Source organism: Crinia signifera, chromosome 3 (assembly GCF_055691185.1).
Source record: "Crinia signifera chromosome 3, ASM5569118v1, whole genome shotgun sequence".
In the NCBI taxonomy this organism is placed as follows: domain Eukaryota; kingdom Metazoa; phylum Chordata; class Amphibia; order Anura; family Myobatrachidae; genus Crinia; species Crinia signifera.
In genome coordinates this window covers 239,224,132-239,251,231 of record NC_139219.1, presented here as the reverse complement: position 1 = coordinate 239,251,231, position 27,100 = coordinate 239,224,132, and the positions used below count along the sequence as shown (strand labels likewise).

At 39.6% G+C, this 27,100-nt stretch overlaps 1 protein-coding gene across 1 annotated transcript in view; it reads left to right on the top strand.

Moving 5' to 3' along the window:
• Positions 1-26,214, top strand: part of NAALADL2 (N-acetylated alpha-linked acidic dipeptidase like 2) — a 570,750-nt gene extending 544,536 nt beyond the window's left edge. The window contains exons 13-14 of the mRNA XM_083177727.1: positions 11,376-11,571; positions 25,499-26,214. Coding sequence (XP_083033853.1) covers positions 11,376-11,571; positions 25,499-25,697 — 395 coding nt within the window. The 3' untranslated portion in view covers positions 25,698-26,214. The remainder of the gene's footprint in view (positions 1-11,375; positions 11,572-25,498) is intronic.
• Positions 26,215-27,100: the final 886 nt, after the last annotated feature.

Sequence of the window (27,100 nt, the reverse complement as noted above, 5' to 3'; positions counted from 1 at the left end):
TTCGATAACAGATGAGCTAAAAGACAAATTCCTGATCTAATTAATCTTATCCACTGTACCAATTGTAATTATCATAATGATCATGTGTTGCATACGTATATTTGAAAACCAAACTTGATCATACTGTAGCTCAGTGGTTATCCAAAATGATCTAGCACAGCGTGAGAGACATTTACAACTTACAGTGTAATAACAGCTTTTTCTAGACAAACCGATGGACAGCTTCATGTACATTATGGACCTTATTCAGACCTGTTCGCTTAGCTGTGTATACTCACAGCCTAGCGAACAGGCCAACGTCCAATCAAGCCTCAATCAGGCACTATGTGCCATATAAATCATTTGCATCTATGCAATAAAAATTAGCAATTGTTATGTATACAGAGTTGGTCACAACAGGAGCAGAAGCATGTCACAGTACCGCCACTACAAGTGTTGAGGTGATCAGGGCACTTATTTAAAGAGGGATTCAAATTACCCGGTGTCAGCACCGAGGGTTCTTGTGTACTCGGCTGTGACCGTGGTGGGCCAGTGGAGGGCGCTGGGTAGCAGGATATAGAAGGTTTGGTATGACCTACACAGGGAAAGCAGGGCACAGTAACTCAGTGTTGGCTACTGACAGTGAACAGTCTGGAAGCTGCGGGAGTTGTCGACGTAGGATGTCGACAGTCAGATGGGAGACGACTGGAGGCACAGGTATAGCAACTGGATGGATTCTCAGATGAGACTGGGAAGCCTGGAGTCTTGGGAGCCTCGCTGACACAGGAGGAACTCTGGGAGTAGATTTGAGCAAGAGACTTTATATCTGACATACACTGGGAACCCGAGCAGAGCGAACCAGAGGGTTGGCGGAGACCAGAAGCAGGGGCGCGGAGTCTAACTTACCAGCGGTGTTCACCAGGGAGTCCCGCAAGGAACTATGGGCTTGGCTGCGTCTGGCAAGCAGGTCGCGGCCCCCTGTCCTGGTCCTCTGGACGCGGGCTGGGAGTGAGGACACTGGAGAAATGAGGAAATGTCTTTGGAGACGGCCTGAGAGCCGGGGAAGATAGTTGACAGCCTGGAAGCTGTGAGACAGCCTGGGAGCCAGAGATGACAGTTGGCAGCCTGGGAGCTGCGGGATGGCCTGGGAGCTGGAGTTGTAGTTGGCAGCCTGGAAGCTGCGAGACGGCCTGGGAGCCGGAGATGACAGTTGGCAGCCTGGGAGCTGCGGGATGGCCTGGGAGCCGGAGTTGTAGTAGGCAGCCTGGAAGCTGCGAGACGGCCTGGAAGCCGGTGATGACAGTTGGCAGCCTGGGAGCTGCGGGATGGCCTGGGAGCTGGAGTTTTAGTTGGCAGCCTGGAAGCTGCGAGACGGCCTGGAAGCCGGTGATGACAGTTGGCAGCCTGGGAGCTGCGGGATGGCCTGGGAGCCAGTGGTGATGACCTGGGCGTCGTCAGTACATGATGTAGATAACCTGGAGAGAGTGACAGAACCTCTGGAGACACTTGGGAAAACAGTTGACACAGGATGTCGACAACAGATGTAGGTGTGACAATGCTTGAATGCGGCAACTGGTGGACGTCGGAGATGACACGGATGTTGTTAGTCACCAGGAGATGACGGAAGCACAGAGTCTCTGGAGGCCCTTTGGGAAACAGTTGACACAATGTCGACAATAGATGATAACGTGACAATACTCAGATGCTGCAACTGATGGACGTCAGGGATGACACAGATGTTGTTAGTCAGGAATAGACGGCAGAAGCTGAGTGTCGACTGAGGTAGAAAGTGCCTGTCGGCAGATCAGGACTGAGATGGAAGAAAGTCACTGATAGGTTTTGAAGGTAGTTTGGCCTGGGAGCCAAGGGGTCTAGCCTGGGAGCTAGTGGAGATTGCTGGCCAGTGCCAGTGGTATCCTCTGCAGGGAATAGCTTGCTCACTCAACCGCAGGATGGAATAGCAGGAGTCTCTGGAGATGACCGGAACCAGGTAAGTAGCAGCAGTAGCAGCAGCAGGACACTTGGAGATGGGATCACAGGAGACTGGATAACCAGGAGCCTTGGAACTCTCTGTCTCTGGGGTAACCACTCAGGAAGCAGAATGAACAGTTGTTCAAGGCAAGGAGGACTCTGGGAAGCTGGCTTATATTCCTCCAGGTGATTGCTAATTGTCTGCAGCTGCAGCAGCAGCCAGAACCAAGAATTATACCTTGAGTACCTGGAACATGTGACTGGTGCAGAACTCAGGAAGCTTCATTGGAGTTGATCACTGAGGAATGGAAAGCAGCTGCAACAGCAGCAGCTAGGAACCAGGCCAGCATCAGGAAATAAATGTGAATCAAGTCAGGTTTGTGACAGCCGGGCCCAAGACATCTGCTAAGGTGGGTTAAATTACACCCTTTGCAGTGTGTGCCACTGAGCATAATACAGTACATGCCCTCACCAACTTACAGTATGTCTCGGGCCCCTTATAAACAAGAAAAAGAAGTGGCGCTGGTATTGATGAAATAATCATACAAATATTTAATAACAATTTAAAATAACATATCATTAGACATTCACATACAATAATAAAAGGTGGGTCAATAACTGGACCAGAGGCTGAATGGATTGGACCCGAGCAAGATGGAAATGGGTAGTAGCTGGGGTAATAGGGGGAGTTGCCCAATATTTACCACTGTTGGTGATTGTGATCCAGTCCCACAAACAGATTTCCAATGGTCCTCGAATGGGTGCGAGTGTGGGGGCCACAGTAGGTTGGAGGCCCAGTAGATGTTGTAGGGCTGTAGACTGTTTAGGCCGCAGTGTCCCACATCGCTTAGAGGTTCCAATAGGGGGATAGGATCAAATAGCAGGTGTCCTCAGGGTTGGAAATTTTAAGACCAACTGGTCAAAGATCTCAGTCTGTAGTGACCAACCGCGATTCCTGCTTGGAGAGATATCCACGTGGTGTCGGCAATAGTGGACCGCAAGTGCGGGATGGTATAAGGGCAATTGTTTCCCAAAGCTTGGAAATGGGCACCCAGTGCACTGAAGGTCCACCTTCAGTGCACTGGGTGCCCATTTCCAAGCTTTGGGAAACAATTGCCCTTATACCATCCCGCACTTGCGGTCCACTATTGCCGACACCACGTGGATATCTCTCCAAGCAGGAATCGCGGTTGGTCACTACAGACTGAGATCTTTGACCAGTTGGTCTTAAAATTTCCAACCCTGAGGACACCTGCTATTTGATCCTATCCCCCTATTGGAACCTCTAAGCGATGTGGGACACTGCGGCCTAAACAGTCTACAGCCCTACAACATCTACTGGGCCTCCAACCTACTGTGGCCCCCACACTCGCACCCATTCGAGGACCATTGGAAATCTGTTTGTGGGACTGGATCATAATCACCAACAGTGGTAAATATTGGGCAACTCCCCCTATTACCCCAGCTACTACCCATTTCCATCTTGCTCGGGTCCAATCCATTCAGCCTCTGGTCCAGTTATTGACCCACCTTTTATTATTGTATGTGAATGTCTAATGATATGTTATTTAAATTGTTATTAAATATTTGTATGATTATTTCATCAATACCAGCGCCACTTCTTTTTCTTGTTTATTCTGTTTTCTTGGGGCCGACTACCCCTTTTTAAGTGGCAGCTCTTGGCACAGCACCCGTGGTAGCGCCTGTCCGTGCACCCTAGGGAGCACAACACCATTCCTTTTGTCTCGGGCCCCTTGTTCACTTGGTGCTTGAGACGTATGCCATACCATAAGGGCAGAATGTGCCTGTCACCAGGACAAGAAACCCATATCATGAAAAGACGCACGGTTGCAATAAAGAGAGAGCAAGTTGTGTGGTGAAAAAATTAAATTGCATTTAAGGCAAACTCTAAATCAGGCACCTCCAAACTATGGCCCTCTAGCTGTTGTGAAATCATGCCTTGCCTCAGTTTTGCTATTAGGGAATAAACTATGGCAAAGCATGCTGGGATGTGTAGTTTCACAACATCTGGAGGGCCACAGTTTGGAAATGCCTGCTCTAAATGATATTTAATGCTTTTTTTTCTCTTTTGCTTACTTTATATATCCCAAGCTAGCTAAACTAAACAGAGAGCTTTCAAGATAACACAGGTTCTTCACTTAAACATTTTCCATGGTGCATTCTTGCATAACTGTGGCAAAATTGACTTCATTGACATACATTAGTACAAACGTTTTCTGTGTTCACAAGATTAGTACTGTTATACTGTATGTATTTTATACAATGAAGCTGAACATAAAGGAAAGAAAATAGCTAAAGCTTTTTCTCAATAATGAAGGTCCATTGAGCACCTATGTTGTTTGTGACCTGTACTTTACGCAGTATGACAAGTGGCCATCCACTCCACATATTTATTATACTGGTTCATAGCTGCAGATCACTCTCGCTCTGTTCTTACAGTTGCAGGAAGGACAGATAATTTACTGCTGAGTAATTTGTTGGAGTTGATTTATCGGGACACTTTTGAAAGCTTTGTGTTCTGAAAATGGATGACCTTGGTCTAGGTATTTGGTTAAAAAAAAAAGGACAAATTATTTTTGGAAAAAAGCAAAGATTGTATCTTGAGCCATGATGGAAACAAATAGTGAAAGCAACACTTTGTACTCATTTGTACTAGTCTGTTTTAAATCACAGGAAATAGTGCTACAAATCTTGAATGATATAAGAGCTACAACCTGTCTGGTGGAGTAGGAGGTAATACTGTATCTCAAAGAGGATGCAATAAATAAAAGCTGTCTTAACTCATTATATTATAGGACAAATATGAAGGAACAAACAGGAATGATCATTCTGCCAGCATACTTGCACTCAAACTGCAGTCGATTTGTCAACCTTTAAATAGTTCTATTTATTACATTTGTCCTTACAAGAAGTGCACTCAACTTTTACATTTGGGGATTTGTCACTACCGTAACGGAATGCACCATTTTTATGTATACTGCCTCACTTTAAAGATCATCCTAAATTAGCCACCTCCCTGTATTTGCTTTGATCTGATTGTTTTAGGAAACCATTTCTGTAATGTTTCTTATTATATATAAAATGTCCTATAGGTTAAATTTGAAAATGCACTCCAATCAGTTCATATTAGAGAACAGCAAAAATGTTTTCATTATTATGTCCAGAGACGGGCCTAGGCATATGCAAACTAGGTCAATGTCTAGGGTATTTGGATGCCTAGGGCAATGGTTCCCAAACTGGGTGTTGGCCTTGTGACACTTGCAGGGGTGCCATAGGTTAGAAGGTTAAAAGGAAAACCAATGCTGGTGTCTGCCAATCATAGAATATATGAACAAACAGAAGTCCTTCACCACATAATTATTACTATGCATGACATACTGTATAAACAGAAGCTACTTAATTAATACATTTTTAAAATTTCTAAATAAGAAATTTCTGGCGAAGGGGTGTCATGAATAAAATTCTGATAATAAAGGATGCTGTGATTCAATAAAAGCCTGGGGGCATCCCAAACCTAGGTCGTAATACTTATTGTGTGACCACACCTCTTTCCAGCGAGTACATACCACTTTTGTGTTTTATTTCTATATGATGTGTATGTATGTGTGTATGTGTGTTAGGTGGATGTATGTATGCTATCTGTGCATGTGCATTTGCTGTATGTATGCTATGTCTGTGTGTTGATTTATTTAGTCCTTAGGGGCCCCCCTTGTCTTAAGGATCCCTTCAGCCTTAATTAGGCTCTGCCAATGCCTGTTAAGGAGGGTGTGAAGTCAGTACCAGCTCGGATGTGTCTGTTTTCATCACAGCAGCCAATTAAGTCCTGGGCTAAATCATTCAAATGTTGCCGCCTCCAACGGATTTGGACATGTTCACTCTCGTGCAAACGGATGTGCAGCCATACACCTCCATTTACACACCGAGCACATTCATTCACAAGGCGGGATTTCACTGGAGCAGGGCGGAGGCTAAACTGAATGCTGTCCATGCAAATTCGCAGGCATACGATCAGGTCTGAATCAGGCCCATAGTTTGCTATAGGGGCATTTTAAGACCTATTTTAAACACTAGGTAGAGAGAATATGAGGAAAGTTGGAAGGGGAGCTTTATGACTCCTGAAACGAGGAAACATACAAATTATTTATTAAGCATCACATTTTTAAAGTTTACTGAAAGATAACTCAGATACATTTATAGTAAGAGCAGTTTCATGGCTCCTCTGCCTAACTTCTATGATAGTCATCCTTTATCTCACAGACAGATAAGCTATAACTGTATGAGAAATACTGTAGTGAGTAGTTAATACATCCCATGATGCAGATCACACAAGAAGATTGCTTAGGGCCAATCTCATTAATATACTTATTTCCTCTTTTACACCAAGTTATATAATTGTGCTGCAGGTAAATAGGTCAGATAGAACTGCTGGTGTCTACAACACATCATTTAAAATGAGTTAACACTTTCAGTGCTTGCTAGGGAAGCTGTGCAAGATGCGTATTCCAATTAAATGTTCAACCTGTCTTCCAGTTTGAGATTTTAGTAAGCCATAGCAATGAAAGTGTTAGTTTTAGAATTGATGATTTATAGATTGATTCAAACTGGCACTTTTCAACTATGCACACAGTATAAAGTTTTGACGGTTTATTTTGGACAGTTTTGCAGATTGGACAGTTTAAGAAACAAATCTTCAATTTATGGGAAAGCAACTTTTCATAGATAGCTATATGTTACAGGTGTATGATCAAGGTGAATTTAACCCTCTCTGTAGGAGACATTTAGCCTTGGTGCTGGCGGTGATATGCTCAAGACATTGCACTGCAAATAGTCACAGGTGAAGTAGGCTATGCTGTAATACTGTATATGGTACACATCATATACTTTAACTGCAGATACAGATTTATTTACACGGAAACAGTGTGCTAGTGTTAAATCTATTTGTGATAATTAATTTAAATGTCTCAATAAAAGCTGTTTCATCTGTAAACATTTTGCATTAGAACATGGCTGTTCTATGCATACAGATAAGGCTTGCAATGGTTGTGATATTTTTGAGATGAGCTGTGCCTCTCACCTACTGTAAGCTAATTGTAAAAATGTAAATATAATGATTCACATCCCCAAAAGCGTATTTTTTTTGCATGCCAATGCCACTTAGAATATTAAAAGGATCTTGTGGCTTAATGATTTTAAACATGGTTATATAGTAAATTATGAAGTGGCTTGGAATGATCAATGAATGGTTTCAGTTGGACTATAGGCCATAACTATTTTAAGCTGATTGCTTCACACAATAAAGTTCAGGGGCTGGCTGACAACTTTAAACATTGGACAATAATTATTGAGTAGTGGTCTTTTTCTATGATGATGGTTCCACATGTATGGTACTTACTAAAGCTAAATGTAAGGATAGCTGGAAGCAAAGGTGCAAAGGAAGACAGACAAACACACTAAGGGGGGAATTCAATGTTGGTTCACGTCTGCCGGGCTGGCCTTGTCCCGTTCTCGGCCAGCTCGACAGGGATATTGAAGGCAGGATTCAATGTCCTGTCTGCCCAGTGCAGAGAAGGGAACGTAGCCACGAGAATCGGCGAGCTGCGGCCGGGAATTGGCAGAACGACTGCTTGTGAAGTCGGGCATGTTCTGCAGAGATCCCGTTCAATGCTGTCGGGGAAGACAGCATTGAATAGAACCCTGCCACCATCGCCCCCATCGGCAATGGCGGTGGGAGATTGAATATCCTCCTAAAGGGTAAAAGGTATGCATAAACACCAAAAAATGCAAACACCCAAAAAGGGGTACAAAACAAGATGGAGAGGAACAAATACAGAATTAAATAAAGAGAAAGACACAAAGGATACATATAGTACACAGACAAAAGGGTGGACAGAGATAGGGTCTCCTCCTCCTCCTAACGGTGGATACATATGCAGTATATATATATATATATATATATATATATATATATATATATATATGCAATGGTGGCTCTTACCTCTGTGGAGGAGGGGGCTGCCGTGAGTATTCATTTTCTATGACAATATTTGATTCCATACCTTGGCCCCTTGAATACATTGTAGTAAAATACATTGTTCTCTTAGGGTAGACGGAGAGAAAGCAGAGATGATATGAACATATCCTTGGCAATGCTCCACTGTTCTCTTTTTTTTTTTTTTGCCTATGCTGATTAGAGTTAGAACAGTGGACACTATTATGTTATATAATTAGCTCTAGTAATACAGTAGATATTTATATTTTATTTGTTGTTTTCCAGTTCTTGTGTTTTCTACTCTGAAACCACAATGTTTTTGTGTGAGCTTATACATTTCCATACCTGTATACCAGAATGTTTCCCTATCTAGCTTTGAGTGTTTCTTACACTTGGGGAATCCTCTTTAAAAACGTAGATTGGGATGGCCAAGGGTACTGTAAGTTGTCACAGTTCACAGGAAACTTAACCTGTGCATGAAATGCTAAAAGCATACAAGCACCAAAGGAATGAAAGGCGAAGCAGGAGCTTTGCAGGATTATTGCTGGTGGTTAAGTATGCAAGGTAATTGGAGGAGAAACTAGCACAAGAAATATGCAGTAGTATACAAGGTAGTCTCTGGAGTGTAGATGATAGGTTCACTGTAGCATATAATCCATAAAGCAGAGAAATTTAAGACCAATGAAACAAATAGTAACTGCATAATGCCTTTGAAACCGAAGTTCTCTACACAAAAAACACTGCGAAACAGCAATAATTTACAATAATGATAAAATCCATGAGTCAGAAGTGCAGAGTATGGAGACATGGAGAATGGAGACATGTCCATACACTTGGGATAGAATTGATGCTCTGACATTGGGGCAGGTTTAAATAGGACTCTCCCAATACTCATTGGTGGAGTGGGTCATGTAAACCCACCTTAATCCAAATAAACGACAGTTTCCCTCAGTGTCAGGCCAGAGCATGAAAGGCCCACCTGGGAAATGCAGTGGTAAGGGCCCATGCTTAGTGGTGTGGCCAGTCTCCAGAAGGGGTGTGACCAGATAACACTAAGACTTTGCTAACCACTTACCAATGCATATACATATCGTAAAAACTGCTTGTGAATACATTATAATGTATCAAATTAAAAACAGGGATGCAATGTAGAAAATACACCATAGTGCTGTGCAGTATAATGTATCAAAATTGTATAATTACAGCGGGAGGAGGTTGGCCCTCCAACCTTGGTCACCCTATATAAATCCAATATCACTGCCCCATGCTGCCAGAAAGCCTGTGAGCACTTTAAAATTGCATTGGACAGCCAGGACAAGTGCAGGACATCATGGAATTACACCACTGGACAGAATAAGCAGGGCGTAGACCCCAGTGTGTGGAAAAAGTTCAATACAGTGAAATGTATCCTTGAAAACACTGCACACTACCTAGAATTATCTTGGACCAAATGAAATAACCTCCAAGTTTGGCAGCCATGCAGGATGCAGTCTGAACACAGATGTTTTGTAAAAGCGCAATCATATGCAAGTCATATACATCCCTTGCAAATGATTGCCCCTTTAATAAAATAGCCAAATTCGCTGGCATCCCTCACAGTAGCCAATCTCGAACTCTATTGCATTTGGCCCCTTGTGTGACTTGGATGCATCCCCAGTTGCTAAGAGATATATCTTTGTTTCTACTGGTGAACAGGCATAAAGATATACGAGGATTATGGTAAAAAGCTGCATTATTTAATGACTTTTGATTGGTTGTTTGAATATGGACCCCTAAAGATGATAATATTGAGGATTAAAATGGAGGAAAAGTAAAGAGATTTGAATACCTAAAATGTCAAAATTTCAAGATGCAAAAATGCTGCTGTATTTTGAAGTAGACATTTCTTACAGAATTTACTAAAAAAATGCATCCATCTCTAAATGAAGGCCTATGCAGTATGTCTATACTATGTGCAGGTCAGCCATCAAGGGGGGCTGCGGAGACTCCAGTCCTGGGCCCAGACAGAAAGGGTGCCCAGGACTAAAGTTTATAAAGTTCACATTTCCCTTGAAGCAATGTAGAGGTTGAGTAGTACGACCAGTGCTGCAGACACAGGTCTTACCAGGCATTACAGTGTTTGAGACGCCCTGTACCTGTACCTGTTTTCCCTATGTTGTACACAAAAAAGTTTCCAGAAAGGATAAAGATAGCAAAATATTAAAATAATTAAAAGAGTATTGTGTATTGTGTAATGATGACACAATTTTAGGTGTATTGGAGGGCTGATGATTTTGCCCAAATAAGATGGGTATTAAATCCCACCTGAATTTCCTGGCCAGACAAAAAATCGGCAATAATTTGCCGATTAGTATTCAATCACATTTTTGAGTCTATTTTTCACCAATACCATTTCGCTTTTTGTGGGGGCGAATCAGGATGGACGAAAATGGCCGCAAATTCGGCAAAATACGTGAATTTTTTTTTTTTGCCCAGGCTAAAAATCAGCACTGGAATTAATTTGGGTGTTAAATACCCTGGATTGAATACCCCCTTAAGTCTTTGCAAAATATGCAGTAGCATTATGGTCCTATCTTATATCATGATTTAAGAGGCTACAGAATAGAAATAAACATTAACAAGGAAAATACATCTTCGTGTAATTGACTCCTGCTGTCCTACTGAGAGTACACACTGTTTAGATCAATAACAAACATCAGATCACATCAATGATAACTGCTTATTACACTTTTTGCATTTAGAACAGTTAATTAGCAGACTAAAATACACATACTGTATGTATCCCTTATACACATATTGATTTCAGTTCCTAGCAAAACATTAAATTCCGAGTCTCTGCAGACCCCAAACTTCAAGGACTTTTCCATAAAAGAGAATATTAGTCTGGACACCTACATTATTTTCGTGTCTGTCAAGCTGGCTACTAACTGTAATTGTATTTCTTTTTTTCTAAACTTTATTGTTTAAGTACAAAATATATTTATTGCCTTTATGCAGATTCTACTTCCAACCTTATTAAAACTAAAGTAATTTTCACCCATAAATAAAACTGTTAATATAAACTAGCATGTTAACTTAATTTATAGGTGTTATGCTATTACAATGTTTCCATTTTGGTATTGCTGTAAATTCAACAATTTTATCACTGGATGTGCTACTCCATGTAATTCAAATCTCATAAAAATGCTGCTTTCTCGTATTTTCTGTGCAGCAACAATAAATTTATGTTACAAAAAGTGAATAAATCAATCTTTTTCACTGGATAGGAGAGTGCTATTTGTGAATATGAAATATCATGCAAAAATGAGCTTTAAACTAATTTTAAGTTAAACCGAATGTCATGATGGTGATGCTAAATCAATATTAAATGCATAATACTGTATTATTGATTACTGTATGTTGTTATCTGTATTAGGTGATGTCATGTCTGCTAATTTAATGGAAATGGCCAGGCGTTTAAGAGAAACTGCACAATTATTCCAGTCTAATGAAATGCGTCCAGCAAATGACCCAAAAGAGAGGGATCCAACCAGAGTCAGAATGTTAAACGATATTCTTCAAAATATGGAAAAGAATTTCCTGGTTAATTTCTCCCCACCAGGATTTTCTAGGTAAGTGTAGAATTTTAGAAAAGGATTTTGCTATGAATGGATTGGATTATTCAAGCTATTTAAATTGTGATCGGACTCTTTCACGGAACTTAGAAATGTTGGTTCCACATGTTCATTTTACAGTACAACTAAGCAATACAGGCAAATTCATCTGTGACTTTTTATTATTATTATTATTAGTAGTAGTAGTAGTAGTAGTAGTATTAAAAGAAGAAAAACTCTATATAGGTAAAGAATCTATGGGGGTTATTCAGGGCTGGTTGCTGTTGTGCAAATTTGCAAGACAAACGATTATCGAATGATGACGCATGTTTACGGATAGCAGTATGTATGCAGGAGGCCAAACAGCAACAAACATCAGCAATTCTTTTTTTGCAGTCCCCTTGCAACTTAAGTGCCAGGAAGCAGCATTTGTGGGCGGTAACCTGCCATTTTCTGTGAGTATCAGGAAAATGCAGACGTGCCGAAGTGTTCTCGGGGAGGGTATATGATGTCAGCTCCATCCTCAATCAGCCTGTATCTGTCGCAGAGTTGTGGAAGGCTCAGGGTTATGCACAGACTGGAGAAATCAGTTGATGATGGATTTGCAGCTGGATGACAATCTGCAATATTTTTGTAAGCCATTCTCAGACTTCCACTGGGCGGGTTTTCACTCTGTCTGGGCGGTATACTGAGTGCTGGCATCCTGACTGCATCCCCATAAGTGTTCAACAGAGTATTACTGTCAATCACATTGAGACAAAGTACTAGAATAATGACTGTGCCTTAGATACTGCAGCCCTTGATCATCCACAAGAGTCCTAAATCTTATAGTAGTGGAACTTTGTGCTGCGAATCATCTTCAGCTACCTGGGGGATCCTTCTCTATCCGGATAGGAAGGTACCCAAGAGTCTCCGCAAGTACCAGGTGTCTTCCCTTTTGTCGAGATACATGAATTTTTATCCTGCTTTTATTGAATATTGGACATTGTTTCTTGAAAATAAAGTGTTTTATTATGGACCATTGGAGTTGACTACTATTCGCACCAGATGCTGGGGAGTAATCCGTTGAAAGAAACATTTCAAGGAACACAGGGCCTGTACCCTCGGTGAGTGTCCAATCTAACGGCCACCGGCTGTGGGACCATGGTGATTCTATATCGCATCTGTGTGCTGTATTAGAGAAGATTTAAAGAAACCATTATGTGCACATAGGGCACTTGTTACAGGTCAGTTAACAGTGTCCTATTGGGGACGACTAGACGGAAGAAATACCATGTTGTGGAGTCCAGTTGAAGTGGCTAAACATTTTTGCTCTAAGGATTTATCACATACAGTGGGGATACAGCGCCTATGATCATCCGCTGTTGGTTTTTACATTGAGACAGGTGACCTTGGCACAATAGATTTGAGTCATGGCTTAGTAGCAAGTAATACAGAATGGTACATGTAATGTCACAGAGTATTATATTATTTGGATATGGCCATGTATGGAAATTACTGGAAATATATTAAGACAAAATCAGCTACCTAAATACAGTATGCTCAATAAGCTGTGTAATATCATGTAAAATCATGTCTAGAATATACTGTCAACTGAGTGTAATTATGCAAATAACAGTTTTGAGCATGCTGTCCCTATAAAGTATTCATGTATTTTTTCCACACATATTTAGTTGTGTCCCTTGCAAGATGACACTACTCTCCTTTTGTTTTGTCTACAAAAATGCTAATTTTGTAATGCCTTCTTCTTACAATGGACATGCTAATCTTAATAGAAATGAAACCAACATTAACCTTAATCTAGAGTTACAATAAACTATTTTGTCTACTACAATGTCAGAACACAGGTGGTATTGCGTTTATTGTCATTGCAGAAAATGTAATCTTTGTTTTGATTCATGAATAACTGTATTGATTGTATATAATCATAGCGATAGCTCAAAACTATAAATTAGATAAATAATAGAGAGAAAAGATTCTAATTTTTCACTGGAAGTTGATTTTCAAAATTCAAACACCCTGTGGGTATTTACGTTCAGCTCAGAGTATCAATGTCTTTGGTTCCCAACCCTGGTCCTCAAGAACCCCCAACACATTTCCCAGGTCTCCACACAGAATCACAAGTGTCATAATTAGCTCCACCTGTGGATCTTTTAAAATGTGTCTGAATAATGAGTGCACCTGCTGGGTGACCTGAAAAATGTGCACTTTTGGGGGTACTTGAGGACCAGGGTTGGGAATCACTGCTCTAGAAGACTATGAAAGACTGTAAAAGGCTTGATGCTTCTACTTAACTTGTGAAAACCACTCATTTTCAATCCTGACCTTTATTCAATAATGTTTACTTTGTAAAAGGTCTATAAATGTTGGAATTGATGATATATGGTTATATAGAGAGCATAAAGAAATATTCAAGCATTTTGGCTTCATTTATTTGTAACAATATAGTTATTTACACATATTCAAAATGTGTTTTAAGCTTAATATACTGTAACTACTAATAGGATATGCTATACAATATGTGATCATAGGGGGTTATTCTAGTTCACTCGCAAAGGCACAATCACTTTCTAATGGACAAAACCATGTGTACAGCAGGCGGGGCTGATGTAACATGTGCAGAGAGAGTTAGATTTGGGTGTTTTATTGTTTCTGTGCAGGGTAAATACTGGCTGCTTTGCTTTTACACTGCAACATAGATATCAGTTTGAAGTACAAACCCCACCCAAATGTAATTCTCTCTGCACATGTTACATCAGCTCCACCTGCAGTGCACATGGTTTTGTCCATTAGAGAGTGATTGTGCCTTTGCGAGTGAATTAGAATAACCCCCATAGTCTGTAACTTGTGATCGCTAATGAATTTTGGAATTATTTTAAATCAAGTGGAATGATAATGCTAATTAATATTCATCAGATATGTTGCTTAATATTCATTTCCCTATATATTACATTTATTGATGTCTGATTATGTACTGAATTTGCTAAGGAGAAATTTGACTTAGAAATTGACTTTCTCTGACCTTGTTCTTTATTTTCAACAATCACAAATGTATAAGTAATCTCTATACAACTAATTCATGAGAAACAGAAAAACATAAATATACAGCTGGAGCTCAGCCCATCTTTGCAGGGGCGGGCAATTCCCCAGCCCCCGCCATCCCACCAGGGGGCACGCACGCACGAGAACCCTGGCAATGGAGCCTGTCTACGGTCCCCGCCGCCTCCCTCACCGTCGCCATAGGTATCCGTCACCGCCCCGAGCGCCCCCCTAATCCTGCCTGTCTCCCTTAAGCGGAGACAGGCAGGGACATGCAGCGTCCCCGCCGAGAGACTGGGACGTGCATGCATGTGGGACGCATGCATGTTCCAGTTCAGTGTAACCCCTGTCCGCCAGCGCTCGCCAGCGGGGAGGGTCTGGCGAGCCCCGGCCAAGGATGGCAGGGGCTACATCTGTATTGGTAGTCAAAATATGAGCTGTAGTTGATTTTACGATACAATATTATATTGTTATTACCATGCATAGTAACATAATACAGTTTAGCATCAGTCAGATACAATAGAGCATACAGCAATATATAAAACCTAATCCCCCCCACTATACATTAAGAAAACCTGCTATGTCAGATACAAGAATTCAATAGCACAATGGCTCTTGGAAAAAAGCTATTTTTGATCTACCTGTTTTAGCCTTAAGGCATCTAAAATGCCTACCGGATGGCAAGAGTGTGAATAATCTCTAAGACAGGTGAGTTTGATCCTTCAGAATACTTTGTGCCCGTCATAAGCAACGTTTCTTCTCAATATCTACCACCACTGGAAGTGAAGTCCCAACAATCCACTCAGCTGTCTTAACTGTACAGCTCCCATGCCATATCGTAGTGCAACTGATTAAGATGCTTTCAATCACACAGTGATAGAAGTTCTTCAATATACAGTATCTACCGATAAGCAGTGGTTTTTAAGGGATAAAAAGGCATTGATGAGCCTTTTTAACCAAGGCTCATCAATGCCTTTTATGAACATGGAGACATACACATTGGAGACGAATGGATAAGAGGCGGGTCATAGAGACATAAACAGTGGGGATAGGACAAGGAGAACATCTACACTGAGGCTGAAGGGTGACTGGAGGAGTAAAATTTGAAGTAAAGAAAACAGGAAGCAAGCAGTGGTGAGACAGGAAACAGACATAAGGAGGTGGAGCACAGCTCAGTTGTAATCAAACTTAATATGGAGTGGGGCCAACTGTGGATCTTGAATGGAGTAGCCCTATCACTTTCCGCTATTTATATATAATGATATATTAAGTGGGTATATGCTTCATTAAATTTTTTTCTTCTGCATCATTTAAAACCTACTAGTGGTGTAACTACCGTGGGTGTAGGTGATGCACCCCTGTGTGTGTTTGACACCCTATCCCACATTTATAACTCACTTTGCATCCCATACCTCTGTATGTGACACCTTGTACCCTACCGTATGCAATGCAATAGTTAAATTCCCTTAACCAATGTAACCAAATATATAATGTAATCATTATTGGTAAATATATAGTCTAATGTAAAAAATGCATTCAATCATTTTCTATATCTCTTTGTGCCTGGTAGAGATTTCTCCACTCTTACTACCCATACAGTGAACATACTTTATTGTATTGTTGGTTTCCACAGGATTAATTGTATTACGTTTCTTTTATAAACTAAGGCCAGACCTCCAATTTCGAAGTATAGCCCACTTCTAAATAAACTTTTTGCAGTACAGGATTCATTTTTCATTATGACAGTGCACAGTTACAACTTTTACTCAAACTTGATAACAAGATCCTTATAGAAGTGAAGATTTGATTTTGTTAACAGCACAATTCATGTCACCCTGCTTTGTGTCTTTTACAGATTTTATTCTTGATTTTATCATTTTAAATTGTAATCGTTACTGGAATAAAATTAAGCAAAAGAAAAAGGTGTTATGTAAGATAAATATTAATATGACAAACAGAACACAATAATGTGTCTACCAGGTTGTTGCTTGAATGGAAAGAAGTAACATCTGATATATCCTTTTAAACCCTGTACAATAAGTGCACAAATATAGATGGGGCAATGGGGCTAATATAGAGTAAAACAAGCACCTGTTGGCAAAGTGTATTGTGCTTATATTGACACTGTGCATGGACCACAATTGAGTGTACTCAAATTTGTGACATATTTATTATTATTATTATTATTATTATTATTAACGTTTATTTATATGGCACCGCAAGGGTTCCGCAATGCCTGACAATACATAGATGAACAAAGAACAATACAAGAAAGATTGTGATTTACAGTACAAATGCAAATTGGAACAAGTAAATGGTAAATAAAAAAGACAGTTGCAACAGTGGACACATGCAATTATAACAGTGGCAGAGATATATTCTAGGAAAAGTACATAAGGAGAGAGGGCCCTGCTCGTTAGAGCTTACATTCTAAAGGTTCGGAGCAGACAAACTGGGGTGAGACAACTGGGATAGAAGAGAACATGAACATAGACATTCTAATTTCAAGAACAGTTATATTCACAATGAAGAAGATGAAGTGGTCTTTAATAGGACATTATTATTATTATTATTAACAGTTTATTATATAGCGCATACATATTCCGCAGTGCTTTACAAAGTATAGTTGAACATTCACATCAGCCCCTGCCCCAGTGGAGCTTACAATCTATGTTCCCTACCACATGTACACGCACACACATTCATTCTAGGGTTAATTTTTGTTGGGAGCCAATTAGCCTACCAGCATATTTTTGGATTGTGGGAGGAAACCGGAGTACCCGGAGGAAATCCACGCCAGCACGGGGAGAATATACAAACTCCGCATAGTTAGAGCCATGGTGGGAATCGAACCTATGACCTCAGTGCTGTGAGGCAGTAATGCTAACCATTACACCATCCGTGCTGCCCGTTGTCGTGTAGTCAACTAAACTACACACGAAGAGAAAATAAAGATACTATTCATATATGTAGATAGTGGCAGATGCTCAGTTAGTTTAGTAATACCATTCAGGTGCATGGAAAGGAGGGGTAATACTGAGAAAATAAGAATCCATGGTTTACCCCAGCTTCGCTGAATGGTATTACTAACCAGTCTAGAACACTACATGATAATAGAATTCAGAGATATTGGTTACATATATTTGCGCAAATGTACTGTATGATAAGCCCCCAAGCCATCGCAAAGGCTTCTCTATATATTGGAGTCCTAGTGCTATTAGTTCATTAGTATTTTTGCCTCATTACACATTAAAAAGGATATATATATATATATATATATATATATATATATATATATATATATATATATATATATGTATATCTCACATAATCACATCAGTGGACAGGAGATTGTAATTTGATACTTTGATATACTTTAAGCTGGTATGGCATATCTCATGATTCTTCTAGCCATGCCCACTTTAAATGCACAGATGCAAGATTTGTAAAAAAAAACAAAAAAACTCCAAACAGCTCCACGCTAGGGCGGCACTCATTTTCACAATAATATTTTTTTCTTTATTTCTTTATTTTGTATATTAAATTATTTTTAATTTCTTACAAACCTTTAACCACAGATGCATTAATGTAGATTGCTGTCATTTATAATAAGTCATACTGGTAGATGTAATAGCCTGCCTGGTGCTGGCATCATTGAGATCCCAGCAAGTATGCCAAATATTTTAAAGGGGTAATTAATCAAAAAGCAAAACTTGGTTGGTTTTGCGTTTAAAATAATTGCCTTTAAAATAATTGCCCTAAAACATTGGCCAGACTCACCAGAAACTCACCAATGCCTATATTACTTGGGATATTACACTTACCCTATGGTAGTATATCTAACAACACTTTATAACCTGAAATGTCCTTGAAAATTAGGGACTTTTGGCAAAGATTACTCTGCAAGTTGCTTCTTATGTTTTTAACAAGTTTCTGTACAGAAGAATCATTGTTCCAAAACAATAAGAAAAGCAAACTGTGTATCTATTATTTTTGGATACAAAACAGAACAGAATGTATTGGCAAAGCTTTGAAGCTATTTGCATAAAATAACCCTGGCTTGAATTAGAACTGTTATTATGTTCAAAATGTTTCTTATATGAACAAATGTCTGTTTATGAATCTCTTTATGAGGATTCTGCAGCAAAGCGTACCAAATCTGTTTCACAAGTAAAGTCCCAATGGATCTGTCTTTGTCTTGCCATGTTTCTATATTTAGTAAACATCTTGTCTTTCAGAAACCCAGCACAGAAGCTGGCAAGGAATCATGTTTACCCAGGTTATAAGTTAGCTCGTCTTATTTGCACCCAGTGGAAATTTGGAACCTTTACTGCTGCGACAGTGAAGCTGCTAACTTTAAAATATTTATAATCTATTTTACAAAAGAATTAATGATGGCAAGCATTATACTGATGTAGTAGCATGATACTGAGACTCACTGGCATATTTATAATGGGTACAGTATGTGTGGCCTACACCACACACAATGCACCCATTTTGATAAACGAGTCCTACATTGCTGCAGCAGCAGTGGTGTAGAGATCACTGGGAAAATTGAGCAATGGAATTTATCAGAAATACATAATCCTAAAGGTACTATGCAATTTGGGCCAGATTTCATCCGATTCCCGCAGATCGGGCTGAGAAATCGAGTGAATTCAATCCAAATGTGTATGACATTTGATTCGATCAGATGCACATTCCCTTGCCCATCAGATTGGAGTCAGAGGTTGGATGGGCTGCACATAAGATAAGTGATATGTGCAGCCGTCAGCGCAATATTGCGTGTGCTTTTTAGCAGGTGCGAAGTATAGCATCTGATATAGGCCCTTCTCTGGTTCACTCGCAAAGGCAAATTCCGGCTGAAATGGAGAAAACCAGGTGCACTGCTGGGGGGGGGGGGGGGGGGAGGGCAGATGTAACATGCAGAGAGAATTAGATTTGAGTGAGTTATTTTATTTCTGTGCAAGGAAAATACTGACTGCTTTATTTTTACACTGCAATATTGATCTCAAAACCCCACCCAAATCGAAGGAATTTGACTCTGTGAGTGAACCAGAATAAGGGCCATTGTTCGTAGGTGTGTGCAAGCGGTGCCGCACCGCTGGCACATACCTATCTGCAGAGCAGGGAAGCAACGGCAAGGAGAAAGAGAAGTGCTTTTCCCGCTCTGCATCCCCGGCAGGTGGCGAATGTTTTAATAAAAAAATAAAACATACAAAAGATTGGGCAGCGGCTCATTGACTAAGAAAGCTTTCTCAGCCATTCAACGACAGACCACTCTATTGAATGGGGCTTTCTTTCATTCTCCTGTGCCCCGCCTGCAGCTCCCAGGGAATTACATGCATCAAATTGCATGCAATGTATAGCATGTAAAAAAACGGGGAGCTGCCTGGGGAGCTCAAGGGAAATTGGGTTCCGACTTGTCTTTAGGACAAGTTGGTCTAGTGTATTTAATTATTTATTATTAAACATAGAATAAACATTATACAAAACAATAACTTTTGAGTGGCACTGGCAATTCTTAGTGTTTCACACAGTTGAGTAATAGTTATCTAACAACTGCCTTATAAAGTATAATCTTTGAGTTAGTATAATTTTCAGTCATTGTATTTGCATTGCAACCTCACTGAGGAGATGTACTACGTTTTGGAGATGGATAAATTGGATAACATACCAGCCATCAGTTCTTATCTGCCATGTTACATAAAATTGAAGGCAGGAGCAGACTGGGTAGTTTCTCTCTCCAAGACTAACTATAAAGACACATAGAATTTGACTGTTGATAACAACCATTTGGCCCATATAATCTACCCCATATTGTTTACCATATTGTTACCACAGAGCCCATTTGATCCTTATTCCTTTGTAAGGATATCCTTATGCATGTTTAAATTTCTCTACTGTCTTATGGGAAGGTTTTTCCACTTGTCCACAACCCATGGACGGAATAAGGTCCTAATGGGCATGGAGTTAGAAGAGATCAAGGGCCTATTATGAGAAGTCAAGTAGGTGAGACCAATGCCACATAAGCATGTAGAACCCATGCATTATATCCCACAATGTCTCTCTAAATATATAAATGTACAAAAATTGCATAAATGTGTAAAATATGAATGGACTTTTAATACTTAATATTTGTGGCCAACTATGTGGCCAGCTAATGTCTGTCTGGTGCCATGATCGTGGGCCTATTTTTATGCGGAGGAATGGAGCCGCAGCTCCAACCGCCCCATTGTTAATGTGCCCCTGTCACTACCATTTCTGTACATCCAATAGGTTACGTTTCCAGCGCTAATTGTTATCCTTTTTTATTTACATAATAATAATAATAATAATAATAATAATAAGCTTGTTGTGCAGGACAAACATCATCCAAAGTAACAAAGTTCAGACAAATCAGCGCTCAAAATACTTTGGAGATGCAAGCTGTGATTCAAATCCTTTATTCTGGATCACTCTTCTCCTACTTTTGAGGAACCCCAAACAGAAACTCACATTACATTTCTGGCGGGTGTACGCATAAAGGTATCTTTCAGTTTTCAAACTGCACTCAGTTTATTTTGAATCGATTAATGCATTTCTGGTGCCGTCTTCACCCTTTTTCAAGATCTCCATCTTGAGAAAGGGTGCACTCAGCACTAGAAACGCGTTGATCGATTCAGCCGCAAAGCCAGGACTGGGACAAAACCGCAACACAGCTGTGATCTGGAGGAGGTGCTCAGGCGTCTGCAGCGTGAAGCACCACATTCCAATCAGTGGACCCTGTGTTCCCTGGACCTTGTTTTGTGAACTGTTTTTAATTGTTTTAAAGTTTTTGTCTGTATCAATAAATCCCCTTTATTTGATTGTGGAGGCAGACTGTCATTGGTACCCCTGGATTAAAAGATACCTTTCAAAGAACGCAAGATTGAATCCATACAATATGTACGTTTTTTTCTTACCTATCATTACCAAGAGCGTGACTATTGTCATCCTTCCATGAGGCTAAAGATACCTTTCAGTGAACTCGTGTAATACTAATGTAAGTGTTCTTTTGTCTTTTCTGCAATAAACTGGATGCAGTTTGAAAACTGAAAGATACCTTTATGCGTACACCTGCCAGAAATTTAATGTGAGTTTCGGTTTGGGGTTCCTCAAAAGTAGGAGAGGAGTGATCAATAATAAAGGATTTGAATCACAGCGTGCAGCCCCCAAGTCTTTTGAGCGCTGGTTTGTCTGAACTTTGTTACTTTGGATTCTGCGATTGGTGCCATAGGGTGCCATAGGGTGGACACCATAAGACTTATTAGCTGCTGATTGAGCACTAGGTTTTTCACAATTGTCATTGTATTTTGGACGAACATCATAGTTACATTAGCAGATAACTTTTAGTTGTGTACAAATATTTAAATAAATGCAATTGAATGAGTAATGTTTGCTTTTATTGGATAAGCTTTTGAAGGGTACAATGATGAAAATTACAACAATAGTGATGGAAAAATATCAACTACAATGTACATTAAAAACCAAATGAATTCCTTGTACGGAACTCATTTATTTTCAAGTGGACAGAATGCTAGCCACAGGCATCCTGCAGGCATATACTGACATCAAGATAGATTCCATCATATTTACCAGACCAACTTGCTGATACTGTATGCTATTTTAAAGATAATTATTTTTATTACCAGTTTTAAGATTCTGACCAATTTTCTAACCTACACAAAAAAAGATCACATTATTGACTGGGAAAAAATATGGTCAGAAGGATAAAATAAATATAAATAAATATATGAGTTATGAATTTTTTTGTGTTGCCATATCAGTAGTGATTGGCATTTTAGTTGTGAATTGATTTAAGGAGGAACACGACTTCCCAAAGTAGTGCAATATGAATGTTATACATTTTACACCAAGATTCACAGTTTTCATTGAATTTCTGCATTCACATTTTGTGGAATTTGTAATTTATAAATTGAACTGTGACAGAGATAGCCTGTATTTTGCTGTGCTGGGACTAGTCGCTTCTGATCGGCCACTCATTAAAAGTAAATTCATGCACAGGTGCATCTCATTCAAGGGCACACTAGTCGCACCAATCATGCCAAGATGTGGATAAATGAGTATGGCTACATCTACTGTATAGATCAGAGGTTCTCAAACATAGGGCCTATTTTTTTTTTTTTTTGCTAAAAACGACTGGCTACATCTGTAACTGGCACTACTGGAGAAATAACTTATAACTGGCACGAAATATGTGCAAGGACATGATTGCTTGGCATTCTAATACAGGGCCTTATTTTAGTTCACTCTTTCTGACAAAATCCTTCTTAGATGGGCAAAACCATGTGCACTGCAGGTGGGGCAGATGTAACTTGTGCAGATATAATTAGATTTGGGTGGGGTTTTACTTCACAGTGAGATCTATATTGCAGTGTAAAAATAAAGCAGCCAGTATTTTCCCTTCACAGAAACAAAATAACTCACCCAAATCTAATTCTTTCTGCACATTTTACATCTGCCCCCCTGCAGTGCACATGGTTTTGTCCATCTAAGAAGGATTTTGTCAGAAAGAGTGAACCAAAATAAGGCCCATAGTTTCTGAGATTGTTCACAAACTGTTTAATTTTTTAAAACCTTGCTTTAGGCACAAATAAAATATATTAGTGTGTATTTCATGTGTTTGATGTGTTTATACAACATAAATGCAAGATACCTCAAGATACATCCAGTTTATTAGAGGACAAACAGTACACCAATTAGCATATGATGTTACATCCAATACAATGCTAGTGTATTGCTGAACATAATCTGGTTTCTTAAAATTTAATACATTGGCTAAAGTAGGTTTGTGTGAATCTGTTGACTTCCCTTCCACAACCAATCTCTATGACTCCATACATCATCTGATTTACTTACCAGATACATTTTTTGGTACTTATGTAGTATCTGGGCGTCCGATTTTGTGATTGTATGCCTTACCTTAAGGCATACAATCAGATGCGATGCGATTCGATGCAATTTTGCATAGGATTCAATGTTAAGAAGGTCCTGTTCATTTCCCCACTATCCAAGTGGGCATAGAGTTGATTTTATATAGCGTGGCGAGCGCAGCGAGCCACCGAGCCCAAAGCGTGGCGAGCGAACGCATATTTCTTAAAAAGTATTCTGTGTCCCCTCGCGGGGCTCGCTACGCTCGCCACGCTTCGGGCTCGGAGGCTCGCTACGCTCGCCACAGGTTTATATCCAACTCCATGCCCACTTGGATAGTGGGGAAAGGAAAAGGACCCCTTTTTCCCATTGAATTCTTTTTCCCATTGAATTCTATGTTAAAATGGACTCAGACCATTTTAACATTGAATCGATGCGATGCGATGCGATCCGATCTGATTTCTAAATCGGACGCCCAGATACTACATAAGTACCCATTTTTTTTTTAAATGCATGGATTTGCTTTCAGTTTTTTAAAATGGCAGTTATATTGAAGACAAAAACTTATGGAGTTTTGACTTTAATGGTGTTTTAACAAATGCTCCAAAATCTCAGAAGACCTTACAAATAAAATATAAATGAATCACTGTCACACAATTTGCATGTATTTTGCTGCACAAAAAATCAAAAGCCCTGCCATATAAAAAAAGAGAACGGTTATGATACTACAAAGCCTCACAGAGCCAATATGACAAGATTCCATTGGTGTGGTATCTTTTAGTCACACCCCTCCCAATAGACCCACAATTCATACCTTTTTGCAGGCAGGGCTTAATATTATTGTACCCGCTCTTCTAACCCATCCCCAACATGCACCTGTAGGTGAGACTAGAGTGTGTATGCATGTGTGACATATACATGTGTGTTTATGTTTTTATGTTGTAACCCATCCCCAACATGCACCTGTAGGTGAGACTAGAGTGTGTATGCATGTGTGACATATACATGTGTGTTTATGTTTTTATGTTGTAATGGATTAAACTAATAATTATATTTAGTTGGCTGAATCCTAAGACCATAGACTAATAGGGGAATTGCTGAAACTTTCTAAAAATCACAAAGTGTGACTTTTGCAGAGTACAAGGTATGCCAAATTGTGCCATACATGGCACAATAAAACCATGATGTATGTGGACACATATGTAATTCAGATTTGCTTAGGGAGTATATTTACTAAAATGCAGGTTTTAAGATATAGAGATGTTGCCCATAGCAACCAATTAGATAGTAGCTATTATCTTTTACAAGCTACTAGTTCAATGATAGGTAGAATCTGATTGGTTGTTATGGACAACATTGCCATGTCTGGAAAATCAACAGTTTAGTACAGATGGAGCCACTCTCTTTAGTGCGGCTACTGGCGATAGAATCGCCATGTGCTGCCCCCGCCAGCCGCCGGAGTCCAACAGAATGGGCCACGCGCACATAAAGCGCTCGATCACCCCATTCTGTCGGAAGCCCTGTAGCTGGCTGCCCACTCTCCCCTGCTCTCCCCCGCTCCCTGCCTGTCTCCCTGAAGTGGAGACAGACAGGGAAGCACCAGCTCCCCGCTGCCTTTCAGAGTGGGATGCTTGAGCGAGTGAGTTGCTCGCGCATCCCCATCCCCTTCCTCCTCTCTCCAGCCTCCGACAGTGCCCACCAGCGCTATGGATATGTTGTTCTGGCAGAGGCTTACTCCTTGTGTAAATATACCCTTACGAATGATGAATCTTTGAAACTTAAATAACACAAATGAAATTTAATGATAAATTCTGTAGCAACAACATTAAAACTGGGGGAGAACATGAAAGATATACTGTACACGTATTGCCATATAAGATTTGAAAAAGATAATAAATGCTTATTGTATATGTAATAGTATTTTCTAAAGCCTACTATAGTATATATTGTAATATGATAACGCCTTAACATTATTTTCCTGTTCTCCATTTAGAAACATTTTGTACAAACTGGATGGAACATCAACTTGGTTTTCAATACTTCAAGAAGCTCAAGAACATTGCAAGATTACAAAGTCAAATGAAACACTTTTAACGGCATTGCAAGAGGTGTTGAACTGCATTAGCTCTGCTCAGTTATATTTCAAAGAAAGTCTACACGTGTTTGAGAATGGCTTAGATAGAACAGACTGACAGGCTATCTTGGTTGGTAGCCACAAGAATATTGTCACACACAGATTCAATAAAGGTCATATTTAACACACGGGTAATGGGATATATCTAATTCTACAGTATGTGGAGCAGAGAGCAGCAAAAACCTCATATATACTGTGTTTTTTTTAAATCTCTGTGTACAAATGCCTCTTATTTCAAATAATGTGATGAAACAGGGTCAACAGTATGTTTCATTAAAAATTGGACAACTTTGCTCTTTCCTGAAGAAACAATTGTGGAGGTGTTATAATATAAAAGTCAGTCCTTGAGACTGAGATTTTTGTTCTGCTGGAATGAACTGTGATGAAATACCTTATAAATAACGCGAAATGCAAAACTAAAAGATACACAATATATTTCTAATTGAAATTCTTCCCTTTGTTAAAACTTCCCACTGTTTTCTGGTGATTAACTGCATAATGTTGTGTAAAATTACATGTACTGAAAATTTACGTATACTTAAACTGAGCCTTATTTTATTATTTAACAAAGTTAGTCATCCATATAGCAAAAATATTGTTTTTTTTTATATTATGTATATTTTTTATAAATACTGTTTTTATTTTTATACTTGATTTGTTTTGAAGTACTTTCTAAACCTATAATGAATGTCTTAGAAATGGTATAAAGTATAAATTAAAAATGCAGAGTAAATATCTTAACCATCCTTGATATAGGGGCAAATTTACCAAGGTACTATATAAAGTGTATTTTTCCCTTTTTTTAACTATCATTTTTTACCAATTTGTTATATATATACATATATATAGTATTCCAGGAATCCGCACTCACATCCAGTATAAAGTTATGAGGGGGTGCTCCACGAGAGAATAGTCACTATTCCAAATATAAGTAGTATTGCAGTAAATTAAACCAGAGAGGGGCACTCATCACCAATTTGCAGGTAAAACAACTCTTTTAATTGACAAAATACAGACATCATGCTGTATTTTGTCAATTAAAAGAGTTGTTTTACCTGCAAATTGGTGGTGAGTGCCCCTCTCTGGTTAATTTACTGGAATACTATATATATATAGATATATCTATATATAAATGCTGGTGGTGATCCTAACTCCGTGGAGAGAAATCACTAGCATGGCACTCCAGGTCTTGTGAAAGCAAAAAAAGCAATTTATTGTGCAACGGTTTCGGGGACCAAAACTCCCCTTCCTCAGGCAGACAGCCTGAGGAAGGGGAGTTTTGGTCCCCGAAACCGTTGCACAATAAATTGCTTTTTTTGTTTTCACAAGACCTGGAATGCCATGCTAGTGATTTCTCTCCACAGAGTTAGGATCACCACCAGCATTTGTATACATCTGCAGGGGCACACAGGCCATTGCCAGCAGTAACCGGAGTGCCAGGTCGCCATCTATTTATATATA